Below are 18873 nucleotides of genomic sequence, written 5' to 3'. Positions count from 1 at the left end.
AAAGAGATTGAAATAACGCAATAGGTGTTTAGTAGATCTGTATAAAAAAGGCCTGCCGCGACAGCATGAAAAAATCCTATAGGAAACACAGAGTAATGTAATGAACATCAGATTCCTCTACTATCCAAGCTAGCGAAATAATTTCTTGCTATACCTGCCACCAACACACGAAGTGAAAGAATTTTTCTTTGACCGGCAACACTGTAACAAGACAAAAAGCAACCTGCATCCCTCTCACGTGGATACGCTTGTATTTCTAAATGTAAACCAGCGATCCATGAGCTTGACCAAAGACTGACTAGAGGATGAGAGCGGGGATGACTTGTGTTCTGTATAAAGTTGGAGGAAGTAAGATTCTATCCCTTATTGCTGTCAAAAACAGGGTAGATATAAAATGATTAAATTGCAAGACGGGCTTTTCATTCATAGTTGCGTTGCTGTTTTTTTTTTTCTATGACTTTTAAATATGAAATACATTTTCTCATACATTATGTCTGCATGTTAAAATATCATGCAGTCATTTGTTATTTTACTGCGTCTGTGTGTATTTTATTTATTATTTTAACATATTTTTCATTCATTTAAATAATTTATTTCTAAATATTTTATTTAAAAGTTATTTTCTGTTTGGCTGTAGACTATTGTCGCTTGTTGAACTATTTATTTTCTGAACCAAAATAATTTTCATTCTTGTTATCACAGCTGGAAACTTAAATATTAGAGTTATTTTTTTAATCAGACTACTTGTTGTATAACAGACTATTACTTGTGCGCACATGATCGTTCGCATAATCTTGAAGTTGGTTGAAGTTTATATATTCGTTCATTTTGTTATTTTAGTAACTGTTGAAACGTAGCAGAAATTAAATGATTGAATGAGATTTAGCCTATCTCAGAATAATTTTATTAATCTTTTAATTAGTTTTATGAATACTGTGTTATGAGTATGAGTTTTGAGGACACATTTTAGGTTTCGGGTGTGGCTACTTTTACTTTCTATAGCCTACATTAAATGTATAAATAAAATGCGATAATTAGCCTAGCTTTTTTCTTTTTTTTTTTTTTTTGTATTATACATGTTTAATTTAAGTATTTTCAATTTCAACTTTTTAATTAGGCATTATTTATTAATTTAGGCTATTTATATACTTTTTGCAGGTCAGCTGTATTGTTGACGAGAACTATTTTTATCTTTCCGAACTGGTCTAACAATTAAGCTTCACTTAGTTCTTATTACGGCTGAAAAATAATATAGTTACTTTAATAACTTAAAGTATTACAGGATGAACATGAGTTTGCTTCGCATGTACAGCAAGCTTATGACACAGATGTTAAATGACAATGTTGCGTGCAGCTTTTTTTAATATTACACTGTAACATAAAAAAGTTATATAATGTTTTGACAATTTATGAAAGCGCTATGAAATCAGCATTCGGCTATGAATTAATAAAGCGTATTGAAAAGGATTTCTTTGTGTCTTTTTAACTAGTAGCTCGAACCACGGGTAGTCGAGTAACTCGAGTATTTTGAAAAGAAATCGATTAGCAGAAACCAGTAATCGTGCAAGCGCTACTGAATACAAACCTAATAGATCACTCAGATCTCTAGGATCCCATAAACTACAAATTCCAAGAGTTCAATCAAAGCAGGGTGAATCCAAATTCAGCCACTATGCCCCTCACTGCTGGAATCAGCTTCCAGAAATGATCAGATGTGCTCCAACATTAAGCACATTCAAATCATGACTGAAAACACATCTGGTTAGCTGTGCCTTTACTGAATAAGCACTGTGCTATGTCCCACAGATTACACTATGCCTTTTTTTCTTAGTCTTTTAAAAGCTGTTTTAGCGCATTTTAAATTTTTTTAATAACTTTAAATTATTTGTTTTTATTTTCTCATACTTTTTTTTCTTTTATTCATGTTTATGTAAAGCACTTTCAATTGCCATTGCATATGAAATCTGCTATATAAATAAACTTGCCTTGCCTTGCCTAGTTTTCCTACACTGATTTAACATTTAATTCCATGATCCGTTAACATATTTTTGATCAATGGGTGTGAATTCTGAATCATTTCATTGGTAGTTCCTCTTCTTCATTTCTTTTCTTTTTAAAGTTGCATCAGATTTATCTGGTCTCAAAATCTCAACTACAGAAGCTGGCAAGGGTCTGGAGGCTCAGGCTAGTATCAACGAGGCTACATTGTGTAAACTTGTTGAAAAAGCACAATATAGACTTATTTGGTGTCTGTGATCACAAGAAGCTACAAACAGAAGACAAGCTGCCAATGTTAAACTGAAGGAAATAGAAGATGGCTGATAAGTGTTACATATTACTGCCGGGACTGATGATTCTCTGCTCAGTTCTCAAAGGTAAACACATTTCTGTATTCCTTCTAAAACACTGGTGAAAAAGATAGATATAATATAATAATATCATATATTAGGTTTTATGCACAGGGCTAGATGTGATCTTTAGCCATCTAGGTGTTTGCTAATAACCTTTAATTCCTCAACTCCTCAAATTCAATGAAAGCCATAATGTTTTGATTTAGTGGCTAATTTAGATTAAATATATTTTAATGTGATTAGCTCATCCCCCAATGACAATTGGTTTCAGGCTTGTGATTTGGGGGTACTTTTCAAATTTTCAGTTGTACTAATAAGTCCCTTTTTTGCAAATATGTAAAATAGTTGTATTTTCTTATGATAATCTGATATTTGTTACAGAGCATGCACTTGGTGCATGTGTGTATGTAGTATTTTCTATAATAGAATAATCCCTCAAACCATTTTTTAGGTATCTGTGGAGTAGAAGACACTCATGTATTCCTCAGTTCAGAAAAAAATGTCCGTCTGCCCTGTAATATTGCTCTTTCTGGCTGCACATCAACTACATGGCTCTATACCAGACATTCAGAGACAGTTGAACTGGTTGCTGGAGGGAAACTGAACAACATAGAGAGACGTGAGAGACTGAGTCTGGGCTCTGACTGCTCTCTGAACATCATGAACGCCACAAAAGTAGATTACGGATGTTACAACTGCCAACAATATGTGAATGGAGAACGAGAAGGAATTGATGCAAGTGTTTGCCTGCATGTTCTTAATGGTAAATTTAGGATAAATTGATTCATTTGAATCCAATTCTCTCTTTAAAAAGTACATGCTTAGCGAAACAGTTACTGTCATGTAATTTCTGATTTATTATCTGTTTTAGTCTCTCTATCATCCCCACAGACTGAGATCAGAGCTGGCCGATCTGTGACTCTCTCCTGTCAGCTGTATTATTATTATGGAGTCTCTTGTGATTATTTGGTCAGTATTGAAGGATATCAGCTGATGTGGGTGAATCAGGCTGGAGTGAATCTGACAACAGACTCTAGATATCAGATATCAGATTTCACCTCAAGTCACTGTAACATCAGTCTGACTACAAAACTCCTAAATGAAGATCACAACAGAGAGTGGAGATGTCAGCTTACTCAGGGAAATCAACTGAAGACCTCAGCCTCATTCACTGTTAACTATTCAGGTAAAAAATAAAAATACTAGTGAGTATTAGAAGTCTAATGTTTCTTAATTACATTTTCAAGAATGTATCTTTCGTTAGAAGGGCGTGAGGGGAGTTCGAGCTCAGGTAGGTCTCAAGAACTCCCCTGCTTGTCGCAGTGAGAAGTGTAAACTAAGGGTGTTTTGGGTGATAATTTGTTTTAGTCGATTGACTATGGTTTATGTTTTTGGGTGGTGGGAGGAAACCGGGGAACCCGGGGGAAACCCACGCAAACACGGGGAGAACATGTAAACTCCGCACAGAAACACCAACCGGCCCGGTAGGTTGGACCAGTGCTGTTCTTGCTGTGAGGCAACAGTGCTAGCCACTGGGCCACCGTGTCGCCCTATCAGAAAAGGGGGAGGATTTAGAGGTGGAAAGGGGGGGGGGGGGGGAGGGGGGGTTGGGGTTTGGCTTTAAGATGAAGATAACTGGAGTGAAAAACTCAGATTATTTATAATGCTTCCGTAATCATCTAATAGGGCAGATTACGGAGCTAATAAGGAGCCATAAGCACGTGATCCTCTCGAAATTAGTTTATGAATAAACCACACTCCAAGAGTTCACACTTAGCTGATAATCAATAAAGTGTATTTGGCACACTGTCCCGGGAGAGAGCCCTGATCTCGTAATATCGTCAAGCCCGGGGCTCCCTCCCGTTAGAAGGGCGAGAGGGGAGTTCGAGCTCAGGTAAGTCTCGAGAACTCCCCAAAAAAGCAAAAACTTTCAGCTCGGGACAGCAGCCGCGTATTGAAGTGCCCCCCAAAAGGCGAGAGGTCAGTGCCATATCCGGCTGCTGGATATATATTGAAGTGAGATAGGTTACTGCGGAAGCAAAGTTGTAACCGGTTCGAGGGGGCAGGGTTGGGGAGGGTGCCTAACGGAAGAAAGGAGAGTAGCAGAGGGACTTAATGCTAGAAATAGGAAAGTAGCGGAGTAACTCGACGCTGAAAGAAGAAAAGTAGCCAAGGAACTCAACGCTGAGAAATGGATATGAAGTGGGAAGGGGAGAGGGGTTGTAGAAGGGGTGGAGAAAAGAGTGGAAGCATTCTACTACTACAGGAGTCTGGGAAGGGAGGGAGTGGTGGAGACTCCTGTTGTCCAATTCTGAAGGAATGGCTGGAAAATGAATCGGGGAAAAGCCTAATAAGAGTAGTATTTCTTTGTGGTGTTTTTGAAACCAAAATCGAATTACTGGACGGTTAGTGTCATCAGTAAAAAAGTGGGGAGGAGGGGTTTGGGTCTTGGGATTTCCTCCGCTGTAGGAATGCTAGGAGGGTTTAAAATAGGAGTGTGGAGGAGAGGAGGTCAAAATGTAAATAGTGGTCGTTGTAAATTGATTGTTTGCTCTGCAGGATAAAGGAATCACCTCCTCCCCCATCAAGCGAAGCTAAAGCGGAGATGGTGGGGTAGATGGAATGGTTGTGAATTCTAAGCATCCAAGAAGCCGTAAAGGCTAGAGTGAACATGGCATCGTGAGTGCAAGCTGTGTGGATAGATTGATAGCCTTACCCTAATGCATGTATACATTTGGAGAGGATGTTACGTGCAATTGAGCTGGACGATAATAACGAGTAAAAACTCTTCTGTGGAGGCATTTAAACTGCTGTGTAGTGCTGAGGAGTGTGTCAATAGTGGTCTATGTGAGCTCAAATCTTGCATTTATGCTAACAAACAAATGATCAAAACAAATATATTAATGCAATTCAAATATATAAAATATGAATTGATGTTTACTTTAAACGTATTATAAATATATATTTATGTCGTTCAATTATATATATATATATATATATATATATATATATATATATATAATGTAATTTTGTGGCTAAAAGGTATCGGTTCAGGCACCGGTACTGTTTTAAAAGTATTGATTTAGCACCGGTATCGAAAAAAAACCAAACGATACCCAACCCTACGTATGAGTCACTGGCGTATTATGATTAGCCTTTCGAGCTCGATGTGTTGAATTTATCTTATAGGTTGGGAAATAATCTTTTCAGAAGTTAAATGGCTATCAGATCTGGCAGAGTTTTTTATATTATTATTTTATTTTTTATTTATTTTTTATTATTATTATTATTAATTAAATTATTATTTATTTATTATATCAAATGCCAACATCAACCTCTGAACTTAAAGTCACTACTTAGTGGAAACTGTATGAATGGAATGTTTGTTATGGGCTTTACTTTAATCTATGTTTAACTACATGTTAGGAATCTTAACTTGATTAAATTTGCAAGCATATCGGGCCCAATTCAATTACGAGTCTTTCACGGCTGAGTTCATTAATGAATTGTCGAGAGAGGGCGGAACCATATTGAGTTTTAGAAGCTCATTGGATGAGGACACTTCTCCTTCAGCTATTGGCTCAATAGGGCGTCAATTAAAGATCGGAGGCCAAGTTGGTTTACCAAGTATTACTAGTGTTTGTGTGAAAGACGATGCGGCACACCAGCGACTAGTTTGGATGATAACCGCGCTATTCATGGATGTTTATTGACGTATGAATATTTCATGGACTGTTGTTTACGGATTAGATTGCCTGGATCTTTGCAGTCAAATTACTTTATGGCTTTGTGGACGGGCTTGAAGAGCGAGTTCTTTTGTTGAATCTTCTAATAACACAAGTTTTGTCTTTCAAAAGATTTATAAAAATCGTCTTTGTTGGAGATTAGTTATTTTCACGAGGCTTCTCCTTAAGCGTGCTATATACGTTACAGAGTGTGCACTGCTAGGAGAGCAGTGAGAGTTCGGCTTTTGCAATTGCTTGGATCGCCATCGCCTAGAGAGTTTAGGTGGAGTTTGTATGAGGCAGTTTGAAGTAGAGATGGAAGAACTGGTAGGCCGGCATTTTGCGGGAATTCAGGCTCAATGGCTGGCGAGGCTGCGGCTGAATTCCCAGGGAGAGTGGAGCGTTGGCTGGAGTTGTTGTTTGTTTGTTTGTTCTTCCGTATCGATAGGTAAAAAGGTGCGATGCAGGAGCGTTTTGTAGAGGGAACCATGCTTCAAGGCGAAGATAACTGGAGTGAGAAATTCAGATTATTTATAATGCTTCCATAATCATCTAATAGGGCAGATTGTGGAGCTAATAAGGAGCCAGCCGCGTTGATTATAAGCACGTGATCCTCTCAAAATTAGTTTATGAATAAACCACACTTAGATTTGCTCATCACCCAATGACAGTTGGTTTTAGGCGTGTGGTTTGAGGGCATGCCTCCTTTAAAAAAATTTGAATTTGTACTAATTAATTTTATGCAAAATAATTGTGTTAGTGAGGTCAGACTGAATGCACTGATATTTGATATTTATGATAAACATCATGAATGCCACAAAAGAAAAGTACGGATGTTACAGCTGCCAACAATATGTGAATGGAGAGCAAGAAGGAACTGATGCAAATGTTTGTCTGCATGTTCTTAATAGTGATGGGTCGTTCATGAACGATTTGTTCTTTTTGAACAAATCCTCAATATGACTAGGGGACTAAGAGTCCTCTCAAGGAGTGATTCGTTCATCCGCGCGTGCGCACATTTGTGCAGGTAGTATCGTTAATTTCAAGTCTTCATCACATTGGCAGAAGCCAATCATATGCGTTTAGAGCCGGAAAAAGAATTGATCCGCTCACCTCTCAAGTCCTCTATCGGGTCTGAATCACTCGTTCCTCACGGGCCAATCATACGCGTTTAGAGCCGGAAAAAGAATTGAACCGTTCACCTCTCAAGTCCTCTATCGGGTCTGAATCACTCGTTCCTCACGGGCCAATCATACGTGTTTACAGCCGGAAAAAGAATTGATCCGTTCATCTCTCGAGTCCTCTATCGGGTCGTGGTCACTCGTTCATCACAGGCCAATCATACGCGTTTAGAGCCGGAAAAAGAATTGAACCGTTCATCTCTCGAGTCTTCGGGTTTGAGTCATTCTGTCACGTGATGAACAAACGATCATGGCTCCTATCGGCTTAGACTGTGTATTGATTAAGATTATATGTGACTGTCAGTGTAACGTAAATGAACCCCTGACATTTGAAGACATGAAGAGGTGAGCTGAGCAAAGAGACAAAAATGCCTTCATAGACAAAAGAGCAGGTAAAAATTGAATTATTATTTTGTTATATTCTACTTATGACTTATTTGTCGTGCAATCAACCTTTTGGGCTAGTTGTAGATGTGTTTGGAAGCAATTCGTAACATTTTAATAATATTTTGGCAAATTGAACCAAATGAATGAAATGATTTGAAAAAAGATTTGTTCATCTTGATGAACGAAACTCAAAGATCCGAGTCAGTAAAATGTTCCGAACTTCCCATCACTAGTTTTTAATGGTAAATTTCAGAGAAATTGATTTTTATTAAAATAGCCCAAATCTCTCTTTAAAGAGATCAGACTACGGCCCCGTTTACACTAGTGCGTTTTAGTTTTAAAACGGCGTTGTAGAATGAAAATGATCCGCGTCCACACTCGCGTTTTACTCAGCGTTTCTGAACTGCTCTCCGTCCACACCAAAACGCTGAAAACGCACATCACGTGATCACACACACACTCTCGGGCAAGCGCTCCAGCATTTCTACCCAGATGAGAGCTCTGCTTGTCGGACTGCTCATCAAGCATCTCCCGCTGGATCTAATCTCACTATATTTGCTAAACGTGATATTTCATTCATGTTGTTGTCTTTATCTAACGACATAGGCCAATTCCCTGACTTTGGTCATTGGAATCTATTAAGTTACTTGTTCACGGCTAACATGTTTTGGTTAAGCGCAAAGATAAGTTAATGATTAATCCAGGTACATTGACTGATCGCTTGCCTTTATTTCCTACAATGTATAAACTTATTGTATGTTATACTTTTATAATTATCGATTATTAAAACTGATATTCAGCAGAAGAGAGGGTGTGTTTCGTATTTTCACTGAAATTGAAAGGAGGCAGTTGTTATATCGGCTCCGTTTAGTTATCAATATCTACACAGTGAAGATGACGCTCATATATGCAGCACGACGCCTCAACATTTCTGCTGTCTGTTAAGTTGCTAATATTAAAAAGAAAATAGGCAGTTCCTTAAATCATGTTTACATTTTATTATTGAGAAAGGGAAACAATGTAGCCAAGGTGATGTGAATGAAGTTATAAAGTACACTGTTCCCTTTGAAGATTTACCCGTGTCCTCGGTATGTTTTCCATATCAAACTGAGAAGGGGGAGACTGCAGCCTTGATCAAACTTGCGAAGTCTTAACTTACAAGAAGAGGATGCGAGACTGAACTGTGTGTGGGCTACTTAATATTGAGGAAAAGCCCCAATCAGATAGGCGAACGTTTGCAGCCCCGCCTCCGTTTTCAGATGTCTCCGTCTTTCCCCATCCACACTGAGACGGAGCAGCAGCGTTTTAGAATGAAAACGGCCTCTCCAGCGTTTTCAAAAAGCTCCGTTTTTGGCGCTCGAGAACTCCGGCGTAGTGTGGACGGATGGCGTAACCGTAGCAAAACTTATGCGTTTTCAAACTAAAACGCACTAGTGTAAACGGGGCCTGAGATCACAGCAGGCAGATCTGTGACTCTCTCCTGTCAGATGTTTTATTATTATGAAGGCTCTTGTAATGATTTGTTCCGTACTGAAGAATATCAGCTGATGTGGGTAAATAAGGCTGGAGTGAATCTTATGACAGACTCCAGATATCAGATATTTTTTTAGGTGTCAGCCTACCATCAGTGAACATGTAGGTGTGGACTGAAAGGAAGGTCAACAGGGCTTGAATTGAATAGCACTTAGCAAACACCACAACAAAAGGGAAACATGCAGCAGGCCCTTTTATAACACTTCTGTCTAAGCATGGCTGGGCAAGCAACACTGACATTGAATTGGTAGATTATGTGGGTGACCTTATGCTACAGGAATAGTAGAGAATTAAAAGAGAATCAGAATAAAACACCAAAAGAAGAAGAGAACACCTCTGAACTGGCGAGGGTGTTCCACTTGATGAGATCCATGCTACCGTACAGTGTGAAGCATGACATGTAGTGTAGCGAGCAATTATATGCCACGTCGCCCTGGTCGCTAATTTTACCCAGCTGGACCTTCATCAAGCCAGGATCGCACACAGCTGGAGGACATCAAGCGGAGAGACATATAAGCCCAACCTACGCCAGGAGAAGATGAGCTTTATTCATTCTATGACTCCCTGTGCTAATGCTTGTCTCTCTGTCTCTCCTTAGCGGACTCCAGCTCGTGACGATCCTTCACCCGACTACTCACTGTCCTTCACCTACTTCCCGGAGCACCAGAGCACCTCACCCTAAAGAAGAGCACCTTTTACAACACCTTCACTTTGTAAATAAAGCACCCTCCGGGGACTTGTCTGTAAACTCATCCTGTTGTGCCGCTGTTTTCCCTCTGCCTCGCTACAACTGGTGGAGAATGCGCACTTTTTCAGAGGGAAAAAAATTCAGCACTTACCAGTAAGAAGAAGTAACCACTGAATTTTCTCTGTTTTTCTTCTGTTTACAGACAGGCATCCGCTCTCTCTCTCACTCACGCTCTCTTACTCGGCTGTCATCCCCTCCTGAGTCATGTCGATCGAAGAGGTAGTACGCCATCTAGCGGAAATCTCAAGAAGACAACAAGTGATAACTGAACAACTCACCGCCAGACAAGATCTTATGGAACAACAGCTCCGCCAAGCGGCCGGTTCCAGCCAGTTTTCTGAGGTGAGCGCCCATAGATTTATCACAAAACTCAGCGACCTGGACGATATTGATGCTTACCTGCACACCTTTGAAGTAATTGCGGAAAGAGAGAGATGGCCGAAGGAAAGTTGGGCGAGGATGTTAGCGCCATTCCTGACTGGAGAAGCTCAAAGAGCTTATTTCGCATTAGAGACACCGAAAAATGACGACTATAAAGCATTGAAAAAGGAGATACTCGCCAGAATGGGACTCTCCAATATAAGCGCAGCACAACAATTTTCTCAGTGGTCATATGATGACAAACAGCCGGTTCGGACCCAAGCAGCCAACTTATCCAGATTGGGAAGATTATGGTTACTGGGAGGAGATCCAACCGCAGTCCAGGTCGCTGAGAAAGTAGTCATTGAAAAGATGATGAGGGCGCTACCCAGACGGCTCCGCACACTTACCAGCATGAGGAACCCCGACTCGCTGGCCGCTTTGGTGGAGGCGGTGGAGCTGGCGGAAGCTCACGTGGCCCGGGAGACTGGGGAGAGAGCGGCTCTGCCACCCCGGAGGGTAAATGCGCCATGGCGACCGGTGGAGGGCACAGCACGACCAGGCAGCAGACCGGCGGTCCCCAGCCCAGTCGACGAGCCGATGCCCACAGAGCCAACAACACTCTCGGCCCCGGCCTGGACGGCAGGGTGTGTGGTACACCGCAACGTCCCTCCCGAAGCTCCCACCCGAAAAGTATGTTTAGACGGGAAAACGCAGACGGCCACACTGGATACAGGAAGTGCAATAACACTGGTCCACCCAAACACATTAAAATACCATCAAGAAGGGAAAGGTCGAATCCCGATTACATGCATACACGGTGATACCCGCCACGTACCCGCCCAAAGAGTCACCATAGCGACGAAGTCGGGAAGCTGGCGCATCGAAGTAGGAGTGGTCCCAGATCTTCCAGTACCCCTCCTTCTGGGCAGAGACTGGCCGGGGTTCGATGATCTCCTCACCCACCATCAGGCTCGATCGGCTCGGGCAAAGAAGAACAGCAAGGGACGGGCTCCACGGGACCGCCAACCAGCGCTGATGGCCACCGAGAGCGACAGAGGGGGTGAGTCATCATCGGCTAACCTGTATTATGATCTCTTCCAACAGATTACCGCAGGTGGCGATTTCGGAAGAGCACAGCGTGAAGACGAAACGTTGAAGCACTGCTGGCCACAAGTCCGGATCATAGACGGTAACGAACGGTTTCCCAGCCCTCACCCCCTCCCACATTTTATTGTGCAAAATGGTCTGCTGTACTGTGTCGCAGAGAGGCGGGGGGAAACGAAGACGCTATTGGTCGTCCCGAGGACCAAAAGGGAGACTGTTCTAGAACTGGCACATACTCACCCGATGGCAGGACATCTAGGAGCAGCCAACACGATCAAGAGGATCAGAGATCGTTTCCACTGGCCCGGGTTGGATGGAGAAGTCAAGAGGTATTGTCAGGCATGCGACATCTGCCAAAGAACGTCTCCCCAACGACCACCCCCCAGCCCTCTGATACCATTACCCATCATTGAGGTGCCCTTCAACCGCATTGGCATGGACTTGATAGGGCCTTTGCCGAAGTCGGCCCGGGGACATGAACACATCCTTGTCATCCTCGATTACGCCACCAGATATCCAGAAGCGATCCCTCTGAGAAAAGCCACGCCATCGGCAATCGCTAAGGAGCTGTTTTTATTATGCAGCCGGGTAGGAATACCAGCAGAGATACTGACCGACCAGGGCACCCCATTCATGTCCCGGTTGATGGCAGACCTCTGCCGCCTCCTTAAGGTAAAGCAAATAAAAACCTCTGTTTATCATCCGCAGACTGATGGCTTGGTGGAACGCTTCAATAAGACGCTGAAGCAGATGCTCCGCAGGGTGGTGGCAGAGGATGGGCGCAACTGGGACCTCGTGATCCCGTACGTGCTTTTCGGATCAGAGAAGTTCCCCAAGGATCTACAGGTTTTACACCTTTTGAATTGCTGTTCGGCCGCCAACCACGAGGGCTATTGGACGTGGCTCGTCAAGCTTGGGAGCAAGAGCCAGCCCCACAACGGTCAGTGATTGAGCACGTACGGGACATGAGAGGACGTATAGAGAAAGTCATGCCCATCGTCAAGCAACATCTAACCGAAGCCCAGCGCGCCCAACAGCGATTATATAACCGGCCCGCCCAACCCAGAGAGTTTCACCCAGGGGACAAGGTAATGATCCTAATACCTACCACCACCTCGAAGTTTTTGGCATCCTGGAAGGGGCCATATACAGTGGTAGAAAGGGTAGGGCCGGTAAACTATCGAGTCCGTCAGCCGGGACGAAGAAGAGAAGAACAACTTTACCATATCAACTTAATGAAGAAATGGGTTGCAGCTCCAGGTCATCTAGTTGCCTTCTCAGAAGAAACTTCTCCCGTTGTCCACATAGGTGAGCAACTCTCACCGAATCAGAAGGCGGAGCTGCAAGCCTTGGTCGGTCAGTTCGAGGATGTGTTCTCAGAGAAACCGGGCCGAACCACCATCATCCAGCACGACATCATCACCCCACCTGGCACCATCGTCCGGCAGAGGCCTTATCGAGTACCAGAAGCTCGCCGGCTGGCTATCAACGAGGAGATCCAAAAGATGAGGAAATTGGGAATCATCGAACCATCTCGTAGCCCGTGGTCCAGCCCCATAGTGATGGTCCCCAAACCCGACGGCACCCTCCGCTTCTGCAATGACTTCAGGAAGCTGAACGAAATTTCCAAATTCGACGGGTACCCCATGCCTCGGGTGGACGAGCTGCTGGATCGGCTGGGTGGAGCCCGATTCATATCCACGATCGACCTCACCAAAGGCTACTGGCAACTACCACTAAGTGAAAGCACCAAGGAGAAAACCGCCTTCTCCACTCCCGGTGGGCACTGGCAATACTGGGTTCTTCCCTTCGGGCTCCACGGGGCTCCAGCAACATTCCAGCGTATGATGGACATCCTGCTGAGACCCCACCAGCCGTATGCAGCAGCATACCTCGACGACCTAATCGTCCACTCCGAGTCATGGGAAGAACATCTATCCCGGTTGCGGAGGGTGCTCCTTGATCTTCGTAGGGCTGGGCTCACAGTTAATCCCAAGAAATGCCACCTGGGTCTAGCAGAAGCTAAATACCTCGGTTTCCACATCGGTAGAGGTCTCATACAGCCACAACAGAACAAGGTCAGAGCACTACAAGAAACTCCACAACCCACCACAAAGACCCAGGTACGTGCATTTCTGGGGTTAGCGGGCTACTATAGATGTTTCATTCCCAATTTCTCATCCATAGCCAGCCCGTTGACAGACCTGACCAGAAAGGGGCAGCCAGAGAAGATACAATGGAACAGGGAAGCAGATGGCGCGTTCCAAGCCCTGAAGACGGCACTAACATCCTCTCCGGTACTGCACGCACCTGACTTCGGCTGCCCCTTCATCCTACAGACAGACGCTTCCGACTCGGGCCTGGGCGCGGTCCTCTCCCAGGTCTACGGCGATGAAGAACACCCCATCATGTACGTTAGTCGGAAGCTTACCCCTGCAGAGACCCGGTACGCCACGGTAGAGAAAGAGGCCCTGGCGATCAAGTGGGCAATCCTGGAGCTCAGGTATTATCTCCTTGGCAGAAGATTCACCCTGGTGACCGACCACGCTCCACTTCAATGGATGTCAACAGCGAAAAATAACAACGCTCGAGTCACCAGATGGTTCCTGTCGATCCAGGATTATAACTTCACAGTGCAACATCGAGCCGGGGCCTCCCACGGAAACGCCGACGGGCTCTCAAGGCTATGGTCAGGATGGGCAGGTCTGTCAAACCATTCTACCCCCCCTCACAATACTCTACCTTTTCTCCGCAGGACACCCAGGACCAGGACGACGCTAAGGGGGGGGAATGTAGCGAGCAATTATATGCCACGTCGCCCTGGTCGCTAATTTCACCCAGCTGGACCTTCATCAAGCCAGGATCGCACACAGCTGGAGGACATCAAGCGGAGAGACATATAAGCCCAACCTACGCCAGGAGAAGATGAGCTTCATTCATTCTATGACTCCCTGTGCTAATGCTTGTCTCTCTGTCTCTCCTTAGCGGACTCCAGCTCGTGACGATCCTTCACCCGACTACTCACTGTCCTTCACCTACTTCCCGGAGCACCAGAGCACCTCACCCTAAAGAAGAGCACCTTTTACAACACCTTCACTTTGTAAATAAAGCACCCTCCGGGGACTTGTCTGTAAACTCATCCTGTTGTGCCGCTGTTTTCCCTCTGCCTCGCTACAGTAGCTTGTGATTTTTCTGCTCTTGCCCCACAAGACTTTTCAGAAAAACTAGAAGGGCGCTGTAAATAAATGATGAATGAAGAGAGAACCCAGTCCAGGAGACTCGAACAAGCAAAATAATTTCTTTAGCGTCTTCAAGATGGGTTGGTTAATCTGCAGTCATACAGTGTCTTCAAGAAGTCCACAAGTCTGCAAGAGCCTACAAGAGTCTCTTACAAGTCTGCAGTCTGCCCATTTATCACAAGTCTGAAAGCAAGTCTAAAATGAGTCTAATTTTGTGTTTTAGGAGGAGAGGAGTGGCTAGGTGAGACATAAAAAACAGGCATAACTACTTTTAGTTGAAGATCTTGTTTTAGGGTCTTGAATAGATCCTGAGGTTTCACCTGTCCTGACCAGCACGAAAGTATCACCCAAAGATAAAGCATTCATTTAGTCATTCATTCATTTTCTACTGCTTTTCCACGGCCGAATCGCAGGGGCAGCAATCTTAGGAGAGAACCCCTGACTTCCCTCTCCCCAGACACTTTCTCCAGCTCCTCCGGGGCAATCCCAAGGCATTCCCAGGCCAGCCGAGAGACATAATCCCTCCAGCGCGTCCTAGGTCTTCCCCTAGGCCTCCTCCCGGTGGAAAACCTCCCTAGACCTCAGCTGACCTCTCTCAATGTGGAGGAGCAGCGCCTATACTCCAAGCTCCTCCGGGGTAAGAGAGCGCTTCACCCCAACCATAAGGGTGCAACTTGCCACCCTGCGAAGCCGCTTGTATCCAACATCTTATTCTTTAGGTCATGACCCAAAGCTCATGACCATAGATGAGAGTAGGAACGTAGATTGATTAGTAAATAGAGATCTTTGCCTTTTGGTTCAGCTACTTCTTTACCACAACAGACCGGTACATTGAACGCATTACTGCCGCTGCACCAATCCGCCTGTCAATCTTACGTTCTACCCTTCCTTTCATCAACAAAACTCCAAGATACTTGAACTACTCCACCTAGGGTAATAATTTTCCAACCTGGATATGGCAAACCACCTTTTTCCGGTGGAGCACCATGGCCTCGGACTTGGAGGTACTGATACTCATTTCAGCCATGTCACACTCAGCAGCAAATCATCCCAGTGCATGCTGAAGGTCCATGTTCGATAAAGCCAACAGAACAACATTGTCTGCAAATTACAGAGATGAAATTCTGTGGTCCCCAAACCGAATTTTAGAGTGCCTTGAAGATCTGTCCATAAAAATTATGAACACAGTTGGTGATAAAGGGCAGCCCTGCTGGAGTCCAACATGCACTGGAAACAACTATGACTTATTGCCGGCAATGCAAACCAGGCTCCTACTCTATTCATACAAGGACAAGACGGCCCTTAACAGAGCACCTCTGACCCCATACTCCCAGAGCACCCTCTACAGAATTCCACGAGGGAAATGGTTGTATTGAATAATAGGAACCATTTTTTTATTGTTTTTGTCTCTTTTTTTTAATCAAACAATTATTTGTATTGGTCATGTAAGGGTCATATATTAACTGAACTTCTAATGTTGTTGGTGAGTGCTGTGCATACTAATTAGCATTTTTGCAGAAGTAGATAGATGTCCAAAATTAAATTCAGCTCTGCAGAAACTTCCTGTCTGAAGAGAGGTGTTAAAACTGAACACAGAACACAGAAAGATGTATACTTTGTTGTTGGGCAGAGAATTCATAGAAAAAGAGGAAGTATGCCGAAGGGGCGGCCAATGGAGGACTGAACAATGACTGACAAGTGACGTTACACCAAAACTCCACCTGTTAAGATCGGTGGTGTATATATGCTGAAGTCAGGAAATGTATGTTTGTTGCGAACCTCTTGAATGTAATTCTTGTATTGCATTTGGGTAATGTAACCCAGAGCTCTGTCATCAAATTATTCATTTGTATCTAATAAATTAATAATATTTTTGGCATTGAAGAAAAACCTCTCCTGACCTTTTCTCTTGAACACGCATGGAATTAGCTTGATATTCCAACAGTTGAATGCCTTCTCCAAGTCCCCAAAACACATGAGGACTGCTTGGGCATACTCCCAAGAACCCTCAAGCACCCTGATGAGGGTATAGAGCAGGGATGCAAACCTGGGACATATGATACGTGTCTTATAAGTCACTATTGATCAGTATAGGAATTAAAGAGTTGGCTTACCCTACAGAACCTCTCTGAGTTCCAAAGATACCATTATTTTAAAGCTGAAATATTCCAAGAACTGTGTTGACACCTGGGAATGCTTCAACCATACATTAACATTCCTGAGTCTCTGAGCCAATAAAAAATTCCAAGAATCTTCCCAGAAGCATTCACATTTGGTCAAATGCTAATAACATTGGCTGGAACTGCATTACCCATAACACTCTTGCATCTCACCCTCCCTCGCCCAAACAGTGATCCAGAGAACACTAGGATGTGTTTGGATTTACTTCAAGAAGGAAAAGAGGCCACTCTCAGAGCTTTACTGAACCTATGAGGTGCTGGCCAAGTTTTCTGATGTTATGTAGCCTACTGGGTCAAGCTGGTGGTAATGAGATGGACAATAGTGATCCATCGTGAATGACTTGCCCCCTACCAACTTATGGCCAGAGAGCAGAAAGATTCAGATAGGGAGGCACTTCAGAAAAATGCAGTGCTACCTGCAGCTTCTTCAAAGTTAATGGACCTGCTAAGGAAGGAGAAGAACAAACCCAGCAGATTACCAGGAATAAGTCCAAGAAAAGACTAAACTGGTAATAAATAAAAGTCGCTGTGTTACAGAGTTCTGTTATAGAAACTGGAACAGTTGTCTCTTAAAAAGTGTAATGGAGAGATTATTATAATGATTATTTAAACCAGGGGTCACCAATCTTGGTCCTGGAGGGCCGGTGTTCCTGCAGAGTTTAGCTCCAACTTGCCTCAACACACCTGCCTGGATGTTTCAAGTATACCTAGTAAGACCTTGATTAGCTTGTTCAGAAGTGTTCGATTGGGATTGGAGCTAAAATTTGCAAGACACTGATTGTGATTGTGACCACTGGTTTAAACAAATGCTGTTTTGATCTCAAGAAAAGTTATAAAGAAAAAGATGGAGGTGCTTATATGAATGAAAAAAAGAAGAAAAGCTTGAAGCTTGAGCTTGGTTGTATGTCCTTTCATCAAACAATATGCCCCATTATGATTACATTGCTTCTGTGTATATATAAAACTACTGTATTACTGTGAATATTAATGTGTTTTGTTTATATGTTTAAAATGAACTCACAAATATAATTTACAGATGCGGCTGACACAATATCAGAAACTGAAGTCAGTAAGACTGTTGGATCATTATTCAGGGGTATGAATTCTAGAGCAGATATCTTTATAAAATTATGTTCTAAAATCTTTATATCAATGATTAGGGATGTAACGGTATCAGAATTTCACGCTACGGTAATCCCTCTGTATGAATGTCACGGTACGGTATTTATTGAATCATTTACAGGAAAAAACAAAACTTATGAAAATACTCCAAAAAAGTGCCAGAAAGTGTCAATGACATACAAATTAGCCATCTATCTGTTAGCTTTGAAACAAGTTTCAATTTAGTATTGTTGAAAACTCATCACATTCAACATTTAATCACTCACTCACTCACTTAGATAGAGATGGGTTAAAAGGAAAATTATCATATAAATATAATCTGGTAAAAGCTGGTATCTCTGGGTATTTACAATGTCCCCTGCAACAGAAAAACCCCTCTCATTTGGGACTGAGATTTCTGGGACAAGAGAGATATGACTTGGCCCAGGTTGACAGCAGTGGGTAACGTTGTGCATTGTCTTTCCCCCACTTGAGAGGACAAACCATAAGTGAGATAGAGGTCTCATGTCTGCATCAATCTGAACAGTGTGCTGACAACACCGCTATTCAGTATGCGCGCGACAACACAGCTGATAAGAACTCGCGCGACAACACAGCTGATAAGAACTCGCGCGACAACACAGCCCATAAGAACTCGCGCGACAACACCCGCTTTAGAGTTTTCCAGCTCTTTTTTATCCCCGCTTCTAGCAGCACACTCCATTTCCGCATTACTGGATCTGTAGTGACAACAGACCGCAAGAGATGATGGTCAAGCATGGGCTGATGGGAATTGTAGTTTTCGCTACCTCCCGTTCGCTTCATTCGCCTGAGCAAATTTTCTCAGAAGACCTATAGTTTTACCGAGTCATGCGACTACGGTAATATCGAAAAAAATTAATATTGCGGTATGACGGTATTTACAATACCGTTACATCCCTATCAATGATACTATCATTAA

The 18873-nt window shown here is 43.2% G+C and overlaps 1 protein-coding gene across 1 annotated transcript in view; it reads left to right on the top strand.

Annotated features, from left to right (window-relative positions):
• The first annotated feature begins 2108 nt into the window (after window positions 1-2108).
• Window positions 2109-18873, top strand: part of LOC147833333 (uncharacterized) — a 19907-nt gene continuing 3142 nt past the window's right edge. The window contains exons 1-4 of the mRNA XM_087286961.1: window positions 2109-2375; window positions 2803-3114; window positions 3223-3537; window positions 17848-17907. Of these exons, the coding sequence (XP_087143087.1) occupies window positions 2315-2375; window positions 2803-3114; window positions 3223-3537; window positions 17848-17907 (748 nt within the window). The 5' untranslated portion in view covers window positions 2109-2314. The remainder of the gene's footprint in view (window positions 2376-2802; window positions 3115-3222; window positions 3538-17847; window positions 17908-18873) is intronic.

The sequence above is a fragment of the Danio rerio genome, chromosome 16, assembly GCF_052040795.2.
Source record: "Danio rerio strain M-AB ecotype USA chromosome 16, GRCz13ab, whole genome shotgun sequence".
NCBI classification, from domain to species: domain Eukaryota; kingdom Metazoa; phylum Chordata; class Actinopteri; order Cypriniformes; family Danionidae; genus Danio; species Danio rerio.
Note: the sequence above shows the minus strand (reverse complement) of the source record. Positions and strands in the feature narration are given on the sequence as shown.